The sequence below is a fragment of the Betta splendens genome, chromosome 21 (genome assembly GCF_900634795.4).
Source record: "Betta splendens chromosome 21, fBetSpl5.4, whole genome shotgun sequence".
NCBI lineage: Eukaryota > Metazoa > Chordata > Actinopteri > Anabantiformes > Osphronemidae > Betta > Betta splendens.
This window is the reverse complement of record NC_040899.1, coordinates 397,978-421,565: the sequence shown is the minus strand read 5'-3', so window position 1 is coordinate 421,565 and position 23,588 is coordinate 397,978. Positions and strand designations below refer to the sequence as shown.

Here is a 23,588-nt window from a genome sequence, read left to right as displayed (position 1 = left end):
GAGGTGGAGAGTGTGTCAGCTTCTCAACCCTGAAGAGTGAGCTGGTTCCACAGGAGAGGAGCTTGGTAGCTAAAAGCTCTGCCCCCGTTCTACATTTAAACACTCTAGGAACCACAAGTAGCCCCGCGCTCTGAGAACTAAGTGTTTTGCTGCGAGCATAAGGAACTATGAGGTCTTTAAGATAATACGGAGTTTTATCATTAAGTGCTTTACAGGTGAGTAGGAGAATTTAAAATTCTATCCTACATTTTACAGGCAGCCAGTTTAGAGAAGCTAATGTAGGAGAAATGCGATCTTTCTTTCTAAATCCCGTCAGAACTCTGGCTGCAGCTTTTCGAATTAGCTGTAGGCTTTTTAAGGAGCTGTTAGGACATCCTTTGAGTAAGGAGTTGCAGTAGTCCAGCCTAGCTTTAACAAATGTATGGATCAGTTTCTCTGGAGTGCTGAGAGAGTAAGCTTCTGATTTTAGCAATATTTCTATGGTGAAAGTAGGCAGTTCGGGAGATTTGTTCAATGTATGATGTAATAGAGAAATCCTGATAAAAGATGACAACAAGGTTCCTTACAGTAGAAGTACTGTACCAAAGTAACTATCTGACTCAACAGTGTCTCTCTGTGATTTTTAGGCTCAAGCATACGAACCTCGGTTTTATCTGAATTTAGTTAAAGGAAGTGGTGGGACATAAAGAAATAACTTTGAATTTTGACTAGTTGATCTGTTTCATTTGGTTTCCAAAGACAGATATAACGGAGTATCATATGCATAACAATGAAAATTTATAGAATATATAGACTGAACAGTATTGGACCAAACACAGAACGCTGTGGTACTCCATAGCTAATCCTTGTGCATGTGGAGGATTTGTCATTAACATGAGCAAACTGGAATCTGTTCAACAAATATGATTTAAACCATCCCAATGCTGGTTCTTTAATTCTGATGCTATATTCTAGTCTGTAATAATCTGTAACAGAATGCTGTGACTCCTCCTTGAACCGCCGCCTTAGCATGGTGGAGGAGTTTGTGTGCCCGACTGACCCCGGGAGCTATGTTGTCAGGGGCTTAAATGCCCCTGGTAGGGTCTCCCAAGGCAAACAGGTCCTGGGCGACGGGCCAGACTAAGAGCGGTACACAAACCCCCCTATGAAAGGCAGACGATCAAGGCCAGAGACGTCGCCCCACCCTGGAGCCAGGCCCAGGGTTGGGGCTCGTATGCGAGCGTCTGGTGGCCGGGCCGGGCACAGCCCGAAAGAGCAACGTGGAGCCGTCCTCAAGTAGACCCACCATCCGCAAAAGGAACCGTAGGGGGCCGGTGCAAAGTGGATTGGGCAGCAGTTGAAGGTGGAAGCCTAGGCAACCCAATCCCTGGATAACCAATCTGGCTATTGGGACATGGAATGTCACGTCACTGGGGGGAAAGGAGCTTGAGCTTGTGCAGGAGGTCGAGCGGTACCGGCTAGAAATAGTCGGGCTCACCTCCACACACAGCCTGGGCTCTGGAACCCAACTCCTTGAGAGGGGCTGGACCCTCTTCTACTCTGGAGTTGCCTGCGGTGAGAGGCGGCGGGCTGGTGTGGGCTTGCTCATAGCTCCCCAGCTTAGTCGCCATGTGTTGGAGTTTTCCCCGGTGGACGAGAGGGTCGCTTCCCTGCGCCTTTGGGTGGGGGATAGGTCACTCACTGTCATTTGTGCTTACGGGTCAAATGGTAGTGTGGAGTACCCGGCCTTCTTGGGGTCTCTGGAGGGAGTGTTGGAAAGCGCTCCAACTGGGGACCCCATTGTTCTCCTGGGAGATTTCAATGCCCACAAAGGTAATGACAGTGATACCTGGAGAGGCGTGATTGGGAGGAACGGCCTCCCTGATTTGAACCTGAATGGTATTATGTTATTGGACTTCTGTGCTAGACACAGTTGGGCCATAACAAACACCATGTTCCAACATAAGGGTGTCCATTGGTGCACATGGCACCAGGACACCCTAGGCCGGAGGTCGATAATAAACTTTGTAGTCGTTTCACCTGACCTTCAGCCATATGTTTTGGACTTGAGTGAAGAGAGGGGCTAAGCTGTCAATTGATCACCACCTTCTGGCGATTAGGATCCGCTGGCAGGGAAGGAGGCTGGAACGACTTGGCAGGCCCAAACTTATTGTGAAGGGTCTGTTGGGAACGCCTGGCTGAACCCTCTGTCAGACGTACCTTTAACTCACACCTCCGGGAGAGCTTCGACCAGATTCCGAGGGAGGTTGGAGGTATAGACTTCGAGTGGACCATGTTCTCCGTCTCCATTGTCAACGCGGCCGTTCGGAGCTGTGGACGCAGGGTCTCCGGTGTATGTCGTGGTGGTAATCCCCAAACCCGCTGGTGGACACCGGAGGTAAGGGATGCCATAAAGCTGAAGAAGAAGTCCTACCAGGTCTGGTTGACCTGTGGGACTCCTGAGGCAGCTGATGGGTACTGGCAGGCCAAGCGTGCTGCAGCCCGTGCCGTTGTGGAGGCAAAAACTCGGGTCTGGGAGGAGTTCGGGGAGGCCATGGGGGAGGACTATCGCTCGGCCTCAAAGACATTCTGGCAAACTGTTCGGTGCCTCAGGAGGGGAAAGCAGTTCTTTACGAACTCTGTTTTCAGTGGAGGTGGGGAGCTGTTGACCTCAACTGGGGATGTTATTGGACGGTGGAAGGAGTACTTTGAGGATCTCCTCAACCCCTTCGACATGCCTTCTGCTGAGGAAGCAGAGGCAGGGGACTCAGAGGCGGACTCGCCCATCACCCAGGCTGAGGTCACCGGGATAGTTAGTAAGCTCCTTGGTGGCAGAGCAGCGGGGGTGGATGAGATCCGTCCTGAGTACCTCAACTCTCTGGATGTTGTGGGGCTGTCTTGGGTGACACGCCTCTGCAAAATCGCGTGGTCAAGGGGGACAGTTCCTCTGGACTGGACAACTGGGGTGGTTGTCCCTATTCACAAAAAGGGGGACAGGAGAGTGTGTTCAACTATAGGGGGATCACACTTCTCAGCCTCCCTGGGAAAGTCTATGCCAGGGTACTGGAGAGGAGAATTCGGCCTATAGTCGAACCTCGGATACAGGAGGAACAATGTGGTTTTCGGCCTGGTCGTGCAACGCTGGACCAGCTTTATACCCTCAGCAGGGTGCTTGAGGGTTTGTGGGAGTTTGCCCAACCAGTCTACAAGTGTGTTTTGTGGACCTGGAGAAGGCATTCGACAGCGTCCCTCGTGACGTCCTGTGAGGGGTGCTCCGGGAGTATGGAGTCCAGGGCTCTTTGCTAATGGCTGTTCGGTCTCTGTACAACCGGAGCAGGAGCTTGGTTCGTATTGCCAGCAATAAGTCAGACTTGTTCTTGGTGCATGTTGGACTTCGGCAGGGCTGCCCTTTGTCACCGGTTCTGTTCATTATTTTTATGGAGAGAATTTCTAAGCGAAGCCAGGGGCCGGAGGGGGTCTGGTTTGGGGACCACAGGATAGCATCTCTGCTTTTTGCATATGATGTTGTCCTGTTGGCTTCTTCGGGCCAGGACCTCCAGCGTGCGCTGGTGCGGTTTGCAGCTGAGTGTGAAGCGGCTGGGATGAGAATCAGTTCCTCCAAATCTGAGGCCATGGTTCTCGACCGGAAAAAGGTGTTTTGCTCTCTTCAGGTTGGAGGAGAGTTCCTGTCCCAAGTGGAGGAGTTTAAGTATCTTGGGGTCTTGTTCACGAGTGAGGGAAGGAAGGAGCGTGAGTTTGACAGACGGATCGTTTCGGCGGCTGCAGTAATGCGGTCGGTGTATCGGACCGTCGTGGTGAAGAGGGAGCTGAGCCAAAAGGCAAAGCTCTCAATTTACCAGTCGTTCCTACCCTCACCTTTGGTCATGAGCTTTGGGTCATGACCGAAAGGGCAAGGTCACGGATACAAGCGGCTGAAATGAGCTTCCTCCGCAGGGTGGCTGGGCGCTCCCTTAGAGATAAGGTAAGGAGCTCTGTCACCCGGGCCAGTTGAGGTGGCTCGGGCATCTGGTTCGAATGCCTCCTGGACGCCTCCCTAGGGAGATGTTCCGGGCATGTCCCACGGGTAGGAGGCCCCGAGGAAGACCTACGACTCGCTGGAAAGACTACGTCTCTCGGCTGGCCTGGGAACGTCTTGGGGTCCCACCAGAGGAGCTGGAGGAGCTTTCCAGGGAGAGGGAAGTCTAGAACCCTCTGCTCAGAGTGCTGCCCTCGCAACCCAGCCCCGGATAAGCGGATTAAAATGGATGGATGGATGGAGAATGCCTTGATCAATTTTATCAAATGCAGCACCAACATCTAACAGAACAACCGAGCTGTTTCTGTGCTATGATGTATTCTGAATCCTGACTGAAAATCTTGATACCGGTTATTCCTAATAATTAAGTCATCATTGACTCATCAAGTCAAACATTAATTTGATTTAATATGTATGAGCTGTTTAAAGGTAGAACTTTTCCCTTATAGATATAAGGAAATATCTCCCTAGCGATTGGTGTGACGAAACTTGTGTGTGTGAATTATACTGTATACTAGAATACTCAACTGAAATAGAGTTAAAAACCTATTTCTCATACATTTATGATTATTCACTTTCTGGCCTCTTGACCTGACTGGAGATGGCTGTCTGAGCCCCCCACCCCCACTCTCTTACGGGGGTTAACACTACAAGCCTGAGAGTAGGGGAAGAGTGTTCTAAGGAAGCTGAACATGATTGGCTACTTGTGGCTGAAGAAGCCCCATACTTGGGCTGTTTCTGTCTTTTTTGGTCTCAAACAAATGCAAGGGATACAGCATCCATCATGAAGTCTCAGTAAAACTTTCATAATACTTTTTGCAAGTTATGGCTCATAGAAATTCATTTTTCATTTTTTTTTTTTCATATCTTAAAGACCTCATAATTCCTTATCCTCCCAGCAGAACGCTTTGTTCTCAGAGTGCTGGGCTACTTGTGTTTCTTAGAGTCTTTAAATGTAGAATGGTAGGCGGAGCTCAGTTCCTCAGTTTCCTCCTATCTCTTTGATCCAAAAACCTCCCATCATTGTTCCATGTATACCTAACCTTGTCTCATTTTCTCCAGTAGTTGTGCCCCCCCCACACACACACACTCTGTCCTCAACTACAGGCATCATCAGACTCAGAGCTTTGTGTATGTGATGGGCAGCTGTGGATCCAACCATCCTGCCTGTATCCAGTCGCTGGTCTAACCATCCTGCCTGTGTCCAGTCCCTGATCCAACCATCCTGCCTGTACTCTGTTGTTGTTGTTGCTGTGCTTTTCTCTCTGTAACTTCTGTCACTCCAACCAATCGAGGCAGATGGCCACCCACATTTAGCCTGGTCCTGCTGGAGGTCTCTTGCTGAAGAAAGAGTTTTTCTTCGCCACTGTTGTTGTGAAATTTTAATTAATTATAATTAAAGGCTTGGGATTTGTTGGGATTAGTTGTGTAAGGTCTTAAACCTTACCTTGTAAAGTGCCTGGAGATAACTTTGTTGTGATTTGGCGATATATAAATAAAATTGAATTGAATTTAATTATATATAGAAAGTATAAGCATAGGTATGTCTAGAAAAATATAGACCTACCTTATATGGTTGTGTGTTTTATATTGGTTTTATAAATGTGTCAGTGCTTACCAATGGGATCAAGAGCCACCTGTGGATCTGTTGGGGTGCTTGGTCTGCCAATGCCAGCAAGATTGACAGCCATGACTCTGAACTCATATTCAAGGCCTTCAGTCAGCCCAGTGACTTTGTGCTCCTTCATTTTTAAGGCAGCAGGGCTTGCTCTTTTCCACAAAATACTGTTCCTCTCTTTGACATCAACATGGTAGCCTACAGGTAACAACAAAAAAAGTGAAAAAAGGTTTTCCTTATTCTTCGCACAAAAAATGAGACAGTAAACAGGAAGACCTTTCAAGCTGACTGCACCTGTGATTGGAGATCCTCCAGTTTTCCTGGGGTCAGACCAGGCTAGGTAAGCAGAGTCATGGCGCATGCTCATAATTTGAGGAGGTAAAGGAGCATCTGGAACATCTGTAGAAAAGCAAAGACTTACGAAAGGCTCTATTTTAAGTTTATAAACAACTGGCTATTATCTGCATTATTGGACACCTTATTGTTATACAAAATTCACAAAATACATGCAGAAATGTTTACGTGGCATTTTCAGATACTTACTGAATGGATGTTTAGCAACAACAGGGTCAGACTTGAGTCCTTCTCCCACACCATACTTGTTCTCAGCACATACTCTGAAAATATATTCTGTGCTCTCATGGAGGCCAGTCACATGCATACTGTTCGTCTCCACAGCAGAGGACACAGTCACCCACATATTGGTGATGGAGTCTCTCTTTTCCAGGATGTAGTTTGTGATGTCTGAGCCACCATCATCTTTGGGAGCGCCCCACTTCAGGATAGCACCATCAGCTGTAACATCTTTGAACTTAATGGGTCCAATGGGGATGCCAGGTTTACCTACCACCCTGAATGGGTAGAGGTTTGCAACGACATCCATTACACATGACATATGACACTTTATTAATTTGTCTAAAATGTCATTTGGTAATACAGTTTTATGGATTCATACCTGATGAAGATGGTGGACTCCTTACTTCCAGCGCTGTTTCTCAGGTTGATGGTGTACTTGGAAGCATCACTCCTCTGACAGTCTCTGATGACGAGGGTAGTGTTGACTGCAGAAGACTCTGCACACACCCGCCCAGTGTCTGTAAGGTCTTCATCATCTCCCTTCTTCCAAGAGACCTTGGGTGCAGGTTTGCCAGTGATTGGGATTTTCAGACGGACAGTGCTGCCCTCTTTGGCAATGTAGCACATGTTGGGCAGGTCCTTCAAATCACAGTTGGGATGAACTAAAGAGTGTGGGGTGTAAACATATGTAAAACTGTACAGCGAACGCTTTACACATTCTCTCTCATCTTTATCTGCGGGTGTTTGTTAAATATGAGCACTTACTGATCTGGTCCTTAGCAACCACCTTCAGCTCCTTTGCAGTGCCCTCTCCTGAGTCATTCACAGCCTTGACTCTGTAAGTATACTCTTTGCCCTCCACCAGGTCTTTGGCACTGTACTGCATGTTCTTTGATCTCATAAGCTCCTTATACTTGTCTTCACCATTAAGAACCTCTAGGATGTAGCATGTGATCCGACTGCCACCATCAGTAAGGGGTTTCTTCCAGCTCAAAGTAGAGGAGTCCTTGGTAACCAGCAGGGTCTTGAAGTCCATGACAGCCCCAGGTTCCTCTGTAGAAAGTAAATGTCAGAGCAGTGAGATTTGCGTCAGATTTTTTGTCACTGTCAGATTTGCAAAAACAAAGACATAGGCCTGTGATTGGCCAACCCACCCATTGCTCTGACAGAGTCAGCTGTCTCACAGGTCTCTCCAACACCAAGCTGGTTAACTGCCGACACTCTAAAGAAATAGGACCGTCCAGCATCCAAGTCTGGAACATCAAACAATGTCTTGGGGCAGCTGTTGGAGACAATGGACCATGCCTTCCTTTCAGTGTCACGCTTCTCTACGATGTAGTGGGTTACTTCATAACCACCATCAATTAGAGGAGCATCCCAGTAGATGGAGGCACTGTCCTTGGTTGTCTCTTTCACTATGAGATTGACTGGAGGTCCAGGAGTGTCTGGGGAAATAAAAAAAGTCCCTTTTGAACTTCCTGTCACTCTCAAGTCTGCAAGGTAGTACAGTCATACCAGGTATCATTTTACTCACCAAGGACCTTGACAGTGATGGTGTACATCTTCATGCCAGCCACGCTGTCAAGGTTAAGAACATATTTGCCAGCGTCATATCTGTTGACATTCTCTACCATCACCATGGTGTCAGTGCTTGTAGACTTGATAACTATGCCCTGACGGTCTTTGATGTTGGTGTTCATTTTTGCCCAAGTGATCTTGGGATTGGGACGCCCCTTGATGACAGCCCTCAGCCTCATCGTGGCACCAGCGTGCAACTCTAGGCCATGTTTTAGCTCTGCACTCAGCTCTGCCTCTGGAGCAACTATATCAACAGACACAATGAACTGGTTATGAATGGGAGCAGCACTGTTGTTTTATCTCTGAAGCCACAAAGAACACATCAAAATCAAGTAGGCATTCATCTTATCCCTCAGTAATCTCAAATACACTGATGAAGGTGGGTTTAATTCGGGACTGGGCCAGTGTACAGTAGGTCAAGGTAAATCAAACTAGAGATATATTTTCTGCAAGCATGATGTAAGCCACATCATTTTTATGCTTTATTTGGTTTGTTCAGTCAAATGGATAAGACGCCTTTTTACATGCTTTAAATTGCATTGGCTTGTAACTGCCCTACATCGTCAAAATAAATGCAGGTTAAGAAATTAAAAAATGCACTCACTAATTATATCTTTGGCAACATGTTTGCCCAGTACTTCAGCTGGTTCACCAAAGCCAACCTTGTTAACAGCAGTGATCCGACACTGGTACTCAGCCTTTTCAATGAGATTCTGGATGACATAGTTGGTCTCCTGCAGGTTCCTGGGGACATTGCAGCGGATCCAGTCTGTTGTGTCAGTCCTCTTGCACTCCACCAAGTATCCAATTATAGGACTTCCACCATTGTTAGTGGGTACAGTCCAGGTGAGACTGATGGTGCTGCTGGCAGTATCTGTCACGCTTGGATTCACAACTGGGCCAGGAGGTGCTATGGAAACATGCAATGAAAAGTTTAGATCACTAATAACACAAATAACTCATATATGATTCAAAGCTCACTGGACTCACTGAAAGGATTCTGTGCAATTGTGGCAGAGGAAGGTTCGCTAGCTTTTCCAGTCCCTGCTAAGTTAACAGCAAAGACTTTGAACTCATACTCAGCTCCCTCCGTGAGACCTATGACATCCAGGGTCCTGTCAATTATGAGTTTTCTGTTCATCTTGGTCCAGTTCAGTTCCTTAGTCTCCTTCTTTTCCAGCATGTATCCCAAAATGGCAGACTTCCCATCATCGACAGGCTCCTTCCAGCTCACAGTCATACGGTCTTTGGTCACATTAGTGATTACTGGGGCCTCGCAAGGGCCAGGGACAGCTGTGAGGACACCAGAGTTAAGCTAATATTATTCTTATTTTTCAAATAAGCTGCGAAACATGCACATAGCGTGTGATGCATGTGGTGGAAATGGACAGGTGGTGTGGTTTGATGTAAAACATTAAAGCAGTATAGCTTGTGTTCACTCACTGAATGGGTTTTTGGCAACAACAGGGTTGGTGGTAAGTGGATCTCCAACTCCCCACATGTTCTCAGCACGGATTCGGAACTGGTACTCATGACCCTCAATGAGCTTCTCCACATTAAACTCTAGGACATCACCTTTGATCTTGGAGGAGACTTGGGCCCAATTAGCTCGGCTTGTTTCACGCTTGTCCACAATATAGCTTCTGATAGCTGAACCACCATCCTTCACAGGAGGTTCCCAAGACAGCTTGATGCTGGCAGCAAGCACCTCAATATATTTCCAACTGGCAGGAGCGCCTGGCACATCTAGGGAAGGGATTGAACATTATCCAACTGAGCAGATCATGTTGACAGTGTATAATGCAGAGTTTCAGGAGCTGTAAGTACTCACCCAGGACGTTGACCTGGATCACAGCTATCTTAGATCCACTTGCATTCTCGGCAAGGATCGTATAGGTTCCTGTGTGCTCCTTAGTGACAGCTTGCATCTCCAACTGGAAAAGATTCCTTTGTTGGGTGATAACCTGGCCGTACCCTGACTTCAAGCTATCATCACCTCTCTTCCATGTCACTCTGGGCATAGGTTTACCAAACACCTCAGCCTCAAGGAGTACTGTGGAGCCAGCTTTAACTTTAAAGCCTTTCTGCATCCTGGCATTGAGCTCCACCCTTGGAGGAACTGTGTCATAAGATTAGATAAATACTCGTTTTAGATTGAATTTGTGCTCTTTTCTATCAGTTATGGAAAAAATGTGGTAACTTAGTTATTATACAGTACATAATTAAGTATCAATCTGGCCACAGTGGTAAATGAACACCACTCACCGTTCTCAGCACAGACCAGGATTGGATCTGTGGGCTCTGAAGGTTTGCTGAAGTTGACAGCAGTTTTGGCAATGACTCTGAATTGGTACTGCAGGTCTCTTTCTAGGCCAGTCACTGTATATTCCTCTCTTGGGACATTCTGGCTGCTGGTGTTGCAGCGCACCCAAATGTCTCCTGGCACCCGCATGGCCTCAACATAGTACCCAATGATCTTGCTTCCACCATCATTTTTGGGACGGGTCCACACCAGAGCGACAGAGTTCTTGGTTACATCCAAGACCTCAGGTTTACCTGGAGTGTCTGTGAAACAAAAATGAGCAACCATAAGGAAACTATGTGAATTTAAACAACATATGTTGTTACATAGGTCTTAACAGCAAACATACCAACAGGAGTTCTGGCAGTGACAAAGTCAGTGTTCTTGCTTGGTTTGCCCTGGCCAGCACGATTGATGGCTGACACTCTAAAGGTATATTCTAGGCCCTCAATGAGTCCCGCACATGGGTATTCCGTGTTGCGGACAACTGTGTCATTGGCCTTCACCCACAGCAGACTGTTTCTTTCTTTACGCTCAATGTAGTAACCCGTGATGGGACTGCCACCATCACTCTCTGGCCTATCCCAGGCCACAAACATGCAGTCCTTGTTGGTTTTGTTGATGCGGCAGTTGAGGGGCTCACTGGGAACATCTAATGCCAAAGAAAAAAACACAAAGGAAATTAGTGTTTGTACAACTCAAAGCATGCACTGGGAACATTTTCAATGAAACTCACTGAAGGGGAACTTGGCGATCATTCTGCCAGAGTGAATGGAGTCTGACACGCCAAAGCGGTTTTCAGCACGAATGCGGAAAATATATTCTTTTCCAGGAATGAGCTTTCCAAGTCTGCAGCTGGTTTTTGAGCAAGAAGAAACAGCCGTCACCCAGTCGCCTCTGTTGATATCACATTTCTCCACCACATAGCTGGTGATATTGCTTCCTCCATCTTCCAGTGGTTTGTTCCAGGACAGTGAGCATGCATCAGAATCAATGTCACTGATTTCCACAGGACCCTCAGGAGGACCAGGAATGTCTGAAGCACACAGAAAAATGATTTGATGCCTTGCTAATTTCAAAACATACATTTACTAATCTAAAAAAATACTTGAACATGCCAACCTCTGATGACAATCTTCAGGGTCTGAACCACCTTTGCCGAGCTGTTCTCAGCTACCAGACTATACTCGCCACTGTCAGTCCGTGACACGTCTTTGACAATCAGCACACCCAGGTTTCCAGACTGATGCACAGCCAGACGGCTGGATGGAACAACTGCGTTCTTGCCACGCATCCACTTGCAGGTCGGGGCTGGTTTTCCAGAAACCAGTGCCTCCACTCTGAGTTTGGCTCCAGCTCTGGCACTCACTGTCTCTGGCATGACAATCTTTGGCTCCACTGTAATGTTTCCAATTATGTAACAAAACCCAAGAAAGGTTAATGGTGGTTAATTGTTTACAGAATTATAATTTTGTAATGATCTCTTTTTGATCTGTAATAGACACTCACACATTTGTTCCTTGATCTCAACAGGCTGCCTAGTTTCAGTGAACACACTCAGACCCATGATGTTCTTGGCAGCAACTCTGAACTTGTATGTCTTGCCTTCCTTTAAACCACTGATGGAGACAGTCAAACCTTTCACTGTGGTATAGGAATTCCACTCTTCCTTTGCAGGTTTGGCTTCCTCTTCTTCTTCTACTGCAGGAGGTGGCGGTGGTGGTGGAGCTTCCTGTCCATCTGGAACCTAAGCATGAATAATTTGTATTTTTAATAAAAATATTTGTAAAATATCAGTGAGAATATCGTTGAGTATACACAATACAATCTGATGAAATGCAGTTGGAAGATATATATATATATATATATATATATATATATATATATATATATATATATATATATATATATGCTATATTAACTATATCTGCAAATTATAGAATCCGTTCGTATCACAAACCTCCACAGGGACTGGAGGTGGTGGAGGAGGTTTGAACTCGATATATTCAATTACATAACCATCTATTTTGGCCCCACCATTCCTTGCAGGCTTCACCCAACCAACTGTTGCACTGTTCTTAGTGATCTCCAGGACCTCAATCTTGATACAAGGATCTGGCTTACCTGTAAAAAAAAATCATACGGATGCATTCAAGAGCTTTATTTACTCTTTAATGGACATATACAACAAGCAGCCGTATACAATACATAGTTGTGGTGTTACACAAGTGATGATATACATACTGAGTGGATCGGTAGCAAGGTAAGAAGTAGGTGTCACTTTGGGAACTCCAGAACCATACTCATTGACAGCTGTTATTCTGAAGTAGTATTCAGTGCCAGGAATTAGACCACCCACTTTGAAGGGAACCTTATCCTTCTCAACTTCAGCCTTGACAGTTGCCCATGTCTTACGGTCAATCTCACGCTTCTCAACAATGTAATGAGTGACTTCACTGCCGCCATTGTTTTCTGGAAGAGTCCAGGACAGCATTACTGATGTCTGTGTGATGTCGCCAGCTTCCAGATTCATCACTGGCCCAGGTGTATCTGTGAGTTAAAACACAAGTTTTAAAGTTTTCCTTGTCAAATTAAAAGTTGGATTATGATTTTTTCTTTTATGTTGACTTCAACAAACTGCGTATGCGTTAAATTATTACCTAGAACCTTAACATTGACAAACACAGCCTTCTCTCCAGCAGGACTCTGCAGGGTCAAGCAATATTTGCCAGAGTCATCGCGGGTGCTGTCAGGGATGATGAGGAAGGTCATGGTGTCAATGAGGTCGACCTTTCCTCTTCTGACTACATTGTCAATGCCCATCCTCCTCCAAGTCACCTTGGGAGGTGGTCTGCCTCTGATGGTGGCACACAGTCTGATAGGACAACCTGCTCTGACTGTCAGGCCCTGCTTCAAGTGGGCATCTAAATCAATCTCTGGTGCCTCTGTTGGAAGAAACAGCATCAGTATCAGCACAATGCCATTGTGCAGGTGACATCCTAATGTGGGTTCTTGATAAAATAAACATTTAAGTTCCCACCTAGAATTTCCCTTGGGATCACAGCCCCCTCCATGTTGCAAGGCAGGCTCATGCCCACTTGGTTCTGAGCAGACACTCTAAATTCATAAACAAGCTTTTCATCCAGGCTTGTGACTGTGAACTCACACACGACGAGCTGAGCTGCTACATTGCACCTTTTCCAACCATCCTCTCCTTTCTTGGTGGTTCCCTGCACCTTTATCTCTACAACATAACCAATGATGGGAGCTCCACCATCAGATATAGGTTTGGTCCAGCCCAGTGTGATGGAGGACTTGGTGCTGTCTAAAACTTTCAGGTTGGTGGGAGGTGCCGGAGGTTCTGTAAGAAGTCATGTAAATATGTAGCCATAAGTTTTGTGTGTATAAATAACACACAACATGCACTTGTCAACATTATCGCTGTTGTTCATTACATACCAACTGCATCCTTGGCAGTAATGGCACGTGAAGGCTTGCTTGGACTGCTGATACCAATTTCATTAACTGCCTTGACTCTGTACTGGTAATCATGGAGAGGCCGGAGTCCAGTAACTGTCATACGAGTTCCGGGCATTGTGTCTTTGTTGACAGGAGACCACCTAACAGCATGCTCTTCCTTCTTCTCCAACAAATAGCCAATGATCGTCTTCCCTCCATCTCTTTCAGGCTCTGCCCATTCCACAGTCATCTCCTCCTTAGCAATCTTGCTGATTTCTGGTGCTTCAGGAGGTTCAGGTACACTAAACTGAGTGCCAGCAACAATGGCCTCGCTCTGCACTGCTGAGCCAGGACCCATCTTATTTTCAGCACGAACTCTGAAGATGTACTCATTACCCTCAATAAGACGGGTAACTTTAGCTTTGTTGGTGATGACAGCATTTGAGTAGACTGACCAAACGCCCCGTTTTGTCTCACATTTTTCTATAATGTAGTTATATATATCACAGCCACCATCATCCTCTGGGATTTCCCAGGTCAGATGGCACCGGTCAATGGTAATACTAGACACCTTGAGGTCCCTAATGGGCCCAGGTCTGTCCAGTACGTTGACCTTAGCATTAGCAGAACAGGTTCCTGCAGTGTTTGAGGCAGTAACCACATAGTTGCCACTGTCAGTGCGCCTGGCACCAGTAAGTAACAGCTTGGAGAAGTCAGCACCTGTTTCAATCTGAAGTCTGGGACCCTTCCTAATCTCATTTTTGCTCTCATCTTTTGTCCACTTTACATCAGGCTGAGGTTTGCCTTTCACTGTTGCTTGGATTGGAATAGAGTCTCCTGCCTTTACTACAAGGGTTCCATCCATTTTAATCTTGACGTCAGGTTCAACAAGTTGTTCCTTAACCAGGACCTCAGCTGTGGTTACCCAGATACTTTCACCTCCCTCATTCTTTGTCTGTACTCTGAACTGGTAAATCTGGTTTTCAAAGCACCTATCAGCCATGAAGTAAGTCTCCTTTATGGCACCCTTGTGCAGCCTTTCCCACTCCTCAGCTTCTTTTGGTTTTTTCTCAACGTGATAACCCAGGTTCCGGCTACCACCATCATAGTCCGGCTTCTTCCACCTGAGGAAGCAGAAGGTCTTGCCAATCTCAGAGATATGGAACTCAATGGGCTCCCCGGGCTTTTCAATGGGATCAATCGCCAACACAGGTGTCTTGGTCTCAGTGGCTACACCAGAACCAATCTTGTTTTCTGCACTCACACGGAAAAAGTACTCACAGCCTTCAGTAAGAGGAGCCTTTATGAGACGTTTTGTGCAATCATTTGAAACAACGGTCCAACCTCTCTGGCTGGGTTGGCGACACTCAATAATGTACTGAGTGATCTCAGAACCGCCATTATCTGCAGGGTTCTCCCAGGACACCATGCAAGAGTTCTTGGTCACGTAGGCTACTTTCAAGTTTTGGCAAGGCCCTGGTGTATCAAGGACGTTTACAAGAATTGTGGCCTGTGCCTGTCCACTGCTGTTTTTGGCAACAATGGCATATTTACCATAATCTGTCCTGAGTGCCTCATTGATTACAAGTTCACAAAGAGGATAGTTGTTGTTAATTTCAGTGCGCTTTTCTCGAGTCAAGGCTTTGGCATCCTTGGTCCATGTGATGTCTGGATCAGGTCTTCCCTTTACTCTAGTGATCAAATTGATGACCTGACCTGCCCTAACAGTCACTGAGTCACGGCAGGATACATCAACAACAACTTCAGGGGGAACCAGGATGTCCTTTGCCAAGACAGTCTGGGCCAATTCCTTGGGTTCACTGTCCCCAACCTTATTTGTGGCTCTCACACGGATTCTGTACTCCATTCCTTCAATCAGGCCCGGCACTCTGTAGGCACAGATCGTGATGAGATCCTTGTTGATTCTGTTCCACTGGGCAGTTCCTGATTTCTGAGCTTCAACCACATAGCCAAGAATAGGACTTCCGCCATCTCTTGTCGGTTTGGTCCAGCAGATGTCAGCATAGCTCTTGCTCCAGTCCTTTAGTTTAAGATTTGAAGGAGGTGCAGGTTTGGTGATAGCTCGAGTGGCCTTGATGGGGTCAGAGGTTAGAGAAGGTTCACTGATGCCAGCAATGTTTTCAGCAAATACACGGAACTCATAGCTGTTGCCTTCAAATAGGCCTGACACTCTGTATCTGAGGTCCAACACAGGTGTTTTGTTAACCCGGATCCACTTTCCAGTCATTTCCCTACGTTCAACCACATAACCACTAATGGGACTTCCTCCGTCATAATCTGGTAGAGTCCATTCCACTGTCACAGCATTCTCTGTGATGTCAGACCACTCTGGTGGTCCTGGTGGTCCAGGGGGATTAAACATATGTTTGGCAATAGTAGGAGGACTCTCAAGACCGGCACCAATTCCAATTTTGTTTTCTGCACGGACACGCACAATGTACTCACGGCCCTTCTCTAGCCTGGACACCTTGGCATTCGTGTTCATACCACTAGAACTAACAACGGACCAGGGCTCCCATGGCTTCTTCACATCCTTCTTTTCCACCACATAGTTGGTAATGGGTGTGCCACCATCATCCTTGGGTGCCCTCCACTGGATCGTCATGTGATCAGGAGTGACTTCCAAAATATTGATAGGTCCGATGGGTGGACCTGGAAGATCCAGCACGGTGACATGCAGGGCAACAGTCTTGCTGCCAGCAGCATTTGAGACAGCAAGAATATACTCTCCAGTGTCTCCTCTCTGGCATTCAGGGATACTGAGGATGGTTGAAGATCCAGGTGACTGAATGTTATAACGACCCTCTGATAAAATTTCTTTGCCATCAGTCATCCATTTAGCAGTGGGAATAGGGATGCCTGACATCTTGGCTGGAAGGAAAACTGTGCTGCCAGCTTTGATGACAAGCCCCTCAATAAGTTTTACATCTACATCAATAGATGGCGGCACTAAAAGAAAAGACAATAGCAGTAGTATTATTATTTTAGGTAAATGAGAACAGATTCATCTAATGTAGACCCAAATCTGTAAAAAGCATATGTCTTACATGTCTTCTCTTGGCAAGTGATGGGAATACTAGTGTCAGGACGACTCACACCAATGGCATTCTGAGCCTTGACTCTAAAGCGATATGTTTTAGCCTCCTCTAGGCTGGTAACATGGGTGTGATTATTAGTCACAGTCTTGAATGTGATCCAGTCTGTCTGACCCTCTTCCTGGTACTCCACAATGAAGCCAGTAACTTCACTGCCACCAGTACGATCAGGCCACTCCCACTCCAACCAGACCTCTGTCTTCTCAGCATCAGTGTGGTGCAAGTTTTTGGGTGGGCCAGGAGGATCTAAGAAGTAAAACAAGCTAAACTAACTTTTCCTAATAACTGGATTTATATTTCAAGTGACACGTTTTTCATAGGTTCAGTCAAGCTTTGTAAATGGCATAATTAAGAAACCAGACAAAGTAAAACATTTACTAACATAGAGGATCAACAGCTTTGATGGGAAACTTGGTCACCACGAAGTCACTTCTGCCAAACTGATTCTCAGCAGCCACTCTGAAAAGGTACTGGATTCCTTCCATCAAGTACATGGCCATCAGACTCAGCTTCTTATTGGCTGCAGAGACGGGGACCCACTGATCTGCAGCCACATCCTTTTTCTGAACAACATAGTGGGAGATGACAGCACCACCATTATCTTCAGGAGCTTTCCATGTTAGGTAGGCAGACTCGCTGGTCACCTCAGAGACCACTAGGTCTCTGGGAGGAGAAGGCTTGTCTGTGTGGGTTAGAGGAAAATGAACATTTATTTAAAATTTTATGACAAAGCATATATTTTCTTCATTGCATGAAGACATATCTATTTAAACTGTACACAAACAACTAGCCCATATTTGTTTTGGTCAATAGTTTACTTACTCAGGACCAGGACCGCAACAGTTGCTGATTTCGTTCCAGCAGCATTTTCCACAGTGATGGTGTAGTTGCCTGAATCAGGGCGGACACACTTGGGGATACAGACTTTGCTGCTGGTTGCACTGACAGCAACGGCGATGTGAGAAGGCATTTCTTCGTTGTTCTTCTTCCAACTGACAGTGGGTGTTGGTACACCTTTAATGGTGGCACTTAGTGTGATATCTGTGCCCAACATGGCAAGATGATCACGAGCCATGTTAGCATCCAGCAACAACTCAGGCTCCTCTGTGGAAAGAAAAAGGAAAAACACTCAATCAAGAGCAAAAAATGTGCACAAAAACATTTGTTTCTAAATGTCCTCATGTTCTATGGTATGAGATGCCTTTTTGATATTTTGAGAAGTTTGCAATAAAAAAAAGAGTAACAGTTGAACTCTTACCCAGTCTGTCATGAACCGTGACTGGCTGTTTGACATAGGCAGGGTCAGATTTGCCTGCAGCGTTGACAGTGAAGATCCTGAAGGCATACTCATTTCCATCTGTCAAGCCCATTACCACATATTGAAGGTCTGGACACTGCTCAGGGCTCTCATTGGCTGGAATCCACTCCACAGCACCAGGCTTCTGGTACTCAACCATGTACCCAAATATCCTGCCTTTTCCATCATGGCGAGGCATCTGCCACCTCAGGCTGACCGAGTCTTTGGTCTTATCATAAGCCTCAGGGGTTATTGGAGGGCTGGGGCGCACTGCGAAGATAAAAGGTAGAAGAAGTAGGCTGTTAATTACACATATTGTACAAATGTACCTGCTTAATTTAATAAGCTCTTAATCCTCAAACTGACCTGATGGATGATCATTTTTCATGTTACCATATTTGACATTCAGTCTAGCAGCTTATTTATATTTGTTTTTTTATGGGTACAGTAAATGGAAGTACAGCACTGAACGCAATTAACCTGAAGAAAACACTGATTTAAAGATCAGACTAACCAATGGGATCTTTCGCAAGAATGGGTTTGGAGGGGACACTGGGGTCTCCGGTTCCAAGCTCGTTCTCAGCCATCACCCTAAACTCATATTCACATCCTTCTACAAGGTCCTGGACTCGATACTGAGTAGCTGGGTACAGGGTGTCTCTAGTTACTCTGGACCACCGCTTGGCTATGGGTTCCTTCTTCTCTAGGATGTAGTTGGTAATCGGCTTCCCGCCATCACGAGGGCGGGTCCACAGCACCAGTGCGTTGGTGGCATACACCTCTCTGACTGTTGGCATCTCTGGGGCCTCAGGGACTCCTGTAAGAAATATTTTTTTGTTTTTTCTTCTAAAAATAATTCTGGAATGTTTAGTGTGCTAGGAGGCGGTGTAAAGAACATACTGTAAAGATCTTTGGCTCTCATCTCCTCAGACTCCAGTGGATTACTAATACCGTACATATTCTCAGCAGAGATTCTTATGATGTACTCCCTTCCCTCTGTCAGCTTAGGTATCTGTAAGAAGGTTTTACCTTGAGGTTTACACATAACATGTATCCATGCCTGTCCTCTACCAAAACTGGTCTTGTTGAAAACCTTATACTCACCTTGCAAGTGGTCTTGGTAGTGGCTGCTGTCACTGTGCTCCAATTGTCTCTGTTGACATCTCTCTTCTCAACAACGTAGTTGGAGACATCTACCCCCCCACTGTCCAGAGGAGGCTTCCAAGAGATGACCATATAATCCCTGTGCACCTCCTCAAAAACAACTGGGCCAACAGGAGGAGTTGGACGGTCTGCAGAAAAGATGAAAACATGGTGGTGTGAAGCCAGGCCAACTTGCCTATAGCTAAAACTTCATAATCGTCATTTACAGTAGCTGCTCTTTATGCACCTGCTAGCAGCTGTCTCTATTCCACCAGTTTGCACTACATACCAACAACTGTGATGTTGCAGACTCCCTTCCTGGATCCAGTGCTGTTCTCCACCACTACCACATATCTGCCACTGTGCTCGCGTTTTGCCTTCATCAGACCCAGTGACATGGTGGTCAGTGTGCTCTTCAATATGACATATTTGTCAGCCTTCAGCTCCTTGTCGTCTCTGTACCAGACAATGGATGGAGACGGTTTGCCAGTGTAACGGCCCTGAAGCAGACAACTCTCACCCACACGAATGATGATCTTGTCCCGGAAATCCAGTTCAATGGTTGGTGGCTCTGTCAGAGCAATTTTTTTATGATGCATAAACAAATCGGAGTTAGTTTCAAATTTGTTTTGAAAATAAATAACAGCATGAACATAAAACTCTCACTTTGTGCTGTGGCTCTTGGAGCTATTAGAGCTAAGCATTATTTGGATTGAATTTCCCCACAGAGTAATATTTTTGCCTATCTATATTTACTACGATGAAGAAAAGCCATATCTAAATCAACATTTATATACTGTACATATGTTTGTTTCAGTCAGTCTCTGTAAAATTACACAACATACAGCTACAGTCTAGTGACAGACAGTTCTCACCCATTTCATCCTTGCATGTGATGGGTTTTGTGCAGAACGATGGTTTGCCTGGTCCAACCTCATTGGCGGCACTGACTCTGAACTCGTAGGACTCGCCCTCCCTCAGACCATCATGGGTGTACTTCCTCTCCAACAACGGCTCCTTTGTGAGTCGGGTAAACTTGTCTTTGCCAATCATCCGTGCTTCAAGTATGTACATGGTGATCTCTGAGCCACCATCATTCTTTGGTGCCTTCCAAGCAACACTAATCAAATCCCTGGTGATCTTTGTGACCTCCAGGTCTTCGGGACGGTCTGGCACACCTGAAGGTAACACACATGGTCACTCAGGTTTTGAACTAAACATTCACCTCTGGAAAACCTCCCTGTTCCTACAGCTTTACCCCCCCCCCAAGTCTGAAAATATTTTTCTTATTTGTCTTTACATTTGAAATTGAGGTTTGTATTTTTTTTTTACTTTCAAAAACAGACATGTCACAATTGAACTAAACTCACTCATGGGTTCTTTGATCATAATGTCGGCTGCCGTCTCTACAAATGTTCCAATGCCGATTGCATTTTCAGCTGCCACTCGGAAGAAATAGGACTTTCCAGGCGTGAGGTCATAAGCAACAGCGTTCTGTCTGCTGGCCGTGTAGGAGAGCGAGGTCCACGACTTGCGTTCAGCCTCACGCTTTTCTATAATATAATTACTGATAGGAGAGCCGCCGTCATTCTCAGGAAAGAACCAGTTGAGCTTACAAGAGTCGATCGTCAGGTTCTCTGCAGTCAATGGAATGCCAACAGGCCCAGGGACATCTGAGGGAGGACGAAACTAAGTTTATTGAAAACAGTTATAAATAATAATTTCATATTTGTCTTGGTGTTATTTTTATAAACACCAACCCAGGACTTCCACAGTGACACTAATCATCTTCTCCCCTCCAGCATTTTTGGCTGTCAGCGTGTAAACACCGCGGTGCTTCCTGGTGCAGGGTTTGATCACCAGGGATGAGCTGATAGCCGTTGTCTCTTTTTTAGCCTCGAGAGGCAGAACAGCTCCATCTCTGCTCCAGGTGACCTCTGGTGGCGGTTGACCTGACACATAAGCAATGATGCGTATCACGCCACCGGCATGGACCACCATCCTTTCCTTCATTGAGGCATCCAGGTCAACTTCAGGAGCAACTGGGAGAAAAAAAAACATTGAGGCTTGTTCTGAGATCTCAGTTTTTGTAACTAAGACTTCCACCTTGAAAACTCACTTATTCTGTCGTTGACCTCCAGTACTTCAGGAACTTCGCCTGGCTCACCTTTACCAGCAGCATTGAAAGCAATGACTCGGAACCTGTACTGACCACCAGTTTTCAGGCCGGTGATAACCAATCGAGTGCCACGGATTTCAGTCTCCTTGGCCTGGAAAGACAGATGGTAAATTTCTATTTCGCAACCACGTCCTGTCACAAGAATAGGGATCTGAAAAGTCAGTGTTGACCAGACAGCTGCAGATAGAAAATACCAGTATGAGATTCAGATCACTAACATAAAGAGTTGCAGTTGAAGTCTTTGTTTTAAATCTTAAGATAAAGCCAAACGGTGGCAGTATGTTAATGTCCATACCCACTGTGCTCCTTTACTACTACAAACCACTCAAGTAATGACAGCAAACATCTCCAGAGGTACTTGACAACATTAAAATCATCTGTGAGGTTCCCTCTTACCTTCACCCATGCCTCTGTGCCCTCTTCCTTGAATTCCACCCAGTAACCCATTATCTTAGAGCCACCGTCCTTCAGTGGAGGGATCCAGTGAAGATCCACTGTGGACTTTGTCCAATCCAAAACCTTGGGGGTGGGAGCAGAGGGTGGAGCTGTGGCAGGAAACAGCATGTAGGTTGTATGTTATTAATCTGTGAATTTTAAATATTTTTTATAAAATTTAAAAGTAAATTCTTACAAATAGGATCTCTGGCAAAAACTGGATCTGTGGGGGAGCTGGCGGGTCCAGGTCCTGCGGCGTTGATGGCAGTAACTCTGAATAGGTACTGGGAGCCTTCTATTAGCCCACTAACCACAAATGACTCGCCCATCCCCATCGGACGAATGGGGTCACGGGTGACCCGGGTCCAGCGTTTACCCGTGGTCTCTTTACGTTCCAGCCAGTAGCCAGTGACTGGGCTGCCGCCGTCATCCTCTGGCTCCTCCCAGTTCACGGTCATTGAGTCCATAGTGATACTGGTAACTGCTGGCTTCTCACACTGGCCAGGAATGGCTGCAGAAGCATGGGCAGAAAGCAGCAAGGGTTTTGGGTGAGGTCTCGTTATTTAACTGACCTAGACATACAGTAGGAAAAAACTACTGGGTTCTGTTAAAGCCCATCGCTAATCGTCTTGGTGAAGTATTGATAAGCTTAGTGTCATTATGGACCAGGCTAACATTTGGATTTCGGAGCATGTTAGCAAATGGTGGGACAGTTGAACTCACTGAAAATGTTTCGGGCCACCTCAGGCTCACTGTCCAAAGGTTCTCCAACTCCATACTTGTTCTGGGCCATGATGCGAAACACATACTCATGACCCTCCATCAGGTTCTCCACCATCCAAACACGTTCTTTGGGCTCATTGGTGACAGGCACCCAGGTCTTTCTGTTGGACACCCTCCTCCAGATGACATAGTTTGTGATTTTAGAGCCGCCATCGTCTTTTGGTGGCAGCCAGGCTAGTGTAATCCTCTCTGCTCCAATCTCCTCAAATTTGATGGGAGCAGATGGAGGCCCGGGACGACCTGCAACCATAAGAAAATTTAGGGACCTGCTGAAATCCTCAAAGTGACTTCATAGATATATAGATAGATGAATTTTATTGATCGCACAGTGGGGAAATTCAATTGCTGGAACAGCCACAGTTAGATGTATAAATATTATATATATGACAAAACATTCTTTGAGTTCAGACAGTAAAGGTCTGACATCTGGGTTTATACCAAGCACGTTGAGCCTCATCTCCTTAAAGGCCTTGCCCAGACTGTTGGAAGCCACCAGCGTGTACAAGCCAGTGTCGGGACGTTTTCCCTGCTGGATGAGCAGTGTGCAGCTGTCGTCTGACACTATCTTGTTGATGTGCTCATCATACTGAATCTCCACCTTGTCGTCAGGCTTGTGTGGCGGAGCTTTGTACCAGGTAAGTGTGGGAAATGGACAGCCACGGATTCTGGCCACAACATTGATGTCGCTGCCCTGCTCAGCCTCCATGAATTCATTCAGCTCGATGAATGGTGCACCTGCAATACACAAGAGAAAATAAGAAAGTGTCCTGGACAACTCAATGTTCACATCACTAGTGAAGGATCTTATTCTGTCTACTGATTATATTATAGAATCCGCGCTTACAAATTTGGTCTTGGATGATGATGGGTCCAGCGGTAGATGAAGGTCGACTCGCTCCAACCTCATTGTGCGCCACTACTCTGAACTCATACTCGTCTCCCTCTGTCAGGTCCTCCACCTTAAAGCTGGTGGTGTCCACATCTCGTCTATTACACCTACAAGACAGTTTCAGTGCAGATAACAAACACTGAGTCTTTAGAAATTAGATGTCTAGTAACTGTTTTTATGCTATGGACTTATAGACTT

General features: G+C 46.0%; 1 protein-coding gene across 22 annotated transcripts in view; it reads right to left on the bottom strand.

Moving 5' to 3' along the window:
- ttn.1 (titin, tandem duplicate 1) overlaps window positions 1–23,588 on the bottom strand; it is a 173,208-nt gene that overhangs the window by 45,100 nt on the left and 104,520 nt on the right. For all 22 annotated transcript variants that reach the window (XM_041068717.2, XM_055504775.1, XM_041068719.2 and 19 more), the window contains 38 exons: window positions 23,346–23,497; window positions 22,940–23,236; window positions 22,442–22,741; window positions 21,915–22,229; window positions 21,680–21,828; window positions 21,224–21,374; window positions 20,865–21,146; window positions 20,475–20,777; window positions 19,980–20,282; window positions 19,394–19,675; window positions 19,066–19,253; window positions 18,862–18,973; window positions 18,476–18,778; window positions 17,923–18,231; window positions 17,487–17,768; window positions 17,047–17,346; window positions 16,617–16,910; window positions 13,549–16,518; window positions 13,130–13,450; window positions 12,750–13,034; window positions 12,334–12,639; window positions 12,050–12,213; window positions 11,599–11,836; window positions 11,212–11,487; window positions 10,826–11,125; window positions 10,439–10,741; window positions 10,053–10,352; window positions 9,619–9,906; window positions 9,231–9,533; window positions 8,778–9,080; window positions 8,392–8,697; window positions 7,744–8,031; window positions 7,364–7,654; window positions 6,975–7,262; window positions 6,589–6,871; window positions 6,177–6,484; window positions 5,928–6,032; window positions 5,634–5,831 (listed from right to left, as the gene is read on the bottom strand). In XM_041068717.2, coding sequence (XP_040924651.1) covers window positions 5,634–5,831; window positions 5,928–6,032; window positions 6,177–6,484; window positions 6,589–6,871; window positions 6,975–7,262; window positions 7,364–7,654; window positions 7,744–8,031; window positions 8,392–8,697; window positions 8,778–9,080; window positions 9,231–9,533; window positions 9,619–9,906; window positions 10,053–10,352; window positions 10,439–10,741; window positions 10,826–11,125; window positions 11,212–11,487; window positions 11,599–11,836; window positions 12,050–12,213; window positions 12,334–12,639; window positions 12,750–13,034; window positions 13,130–13,450; window positions 13,549–16,518; window positions 16,617–16,910; window positions 17,047–17,346; window positions 17,487–17,768; window positions 17,923–18,231; window positions 18,476–18,778; window positions 18,862–18,973; window positions 19,066–19,253; window positions 19,394–19,675; window positions 19,980–20,282; window positions 20,475–20,777; window positions 20,865–21,146; window positions 21,224–21,374; window positions 21,680–21,828; window positions 21,915–22,229; window positions 22,442–22,741; window positions 22,940–23,236; window positions 23,346–23,497 — 12,746 coding nt within the window. The remainder of the gene's footprint in view (window positions 1–5,633; window positions 5,832–5,927; window positions 6,033–6,176; window positions 6,485–6,588; window positions 6,872–6,974; window positions 7,263–7,363; window positions 7,655–7,743; window positions 8,032–8,391; window positions 8,698–8,777; window positions 9,081–9,230; window positions 9,534–9,618; window positions 9,907–10,052; window positions 10,353–10,438; window positions 10,742–10,825; window positions 11,126–11,211; window positions 11,488–11,598; window positions 11,837–12,049; window positions 12,214–12,333; window positions 12,640–12,749; window positions 13,035–13,129; window positions 13,451–13,548; window positions 16,519–16,616; window positions 16,911–17,046; window positions 17,347–17,486; window positions 17,769–17,922; window positions 18,232–18,475; window positions 18,779–18,861; window positions 18,974–19,065; window positions 19,254–19,393; window positions 19,676–19,979; window positions 20,283–20,474; window positions 20,778–20,864; window positions 21,147–21,223; window positions 21,375–21,679; window positions 21,829–21,914; window positions 22,230–22,441; window positions 22,742–22,939; window positions 23,237–23,345; window positions 23,498–23,588) is intronic.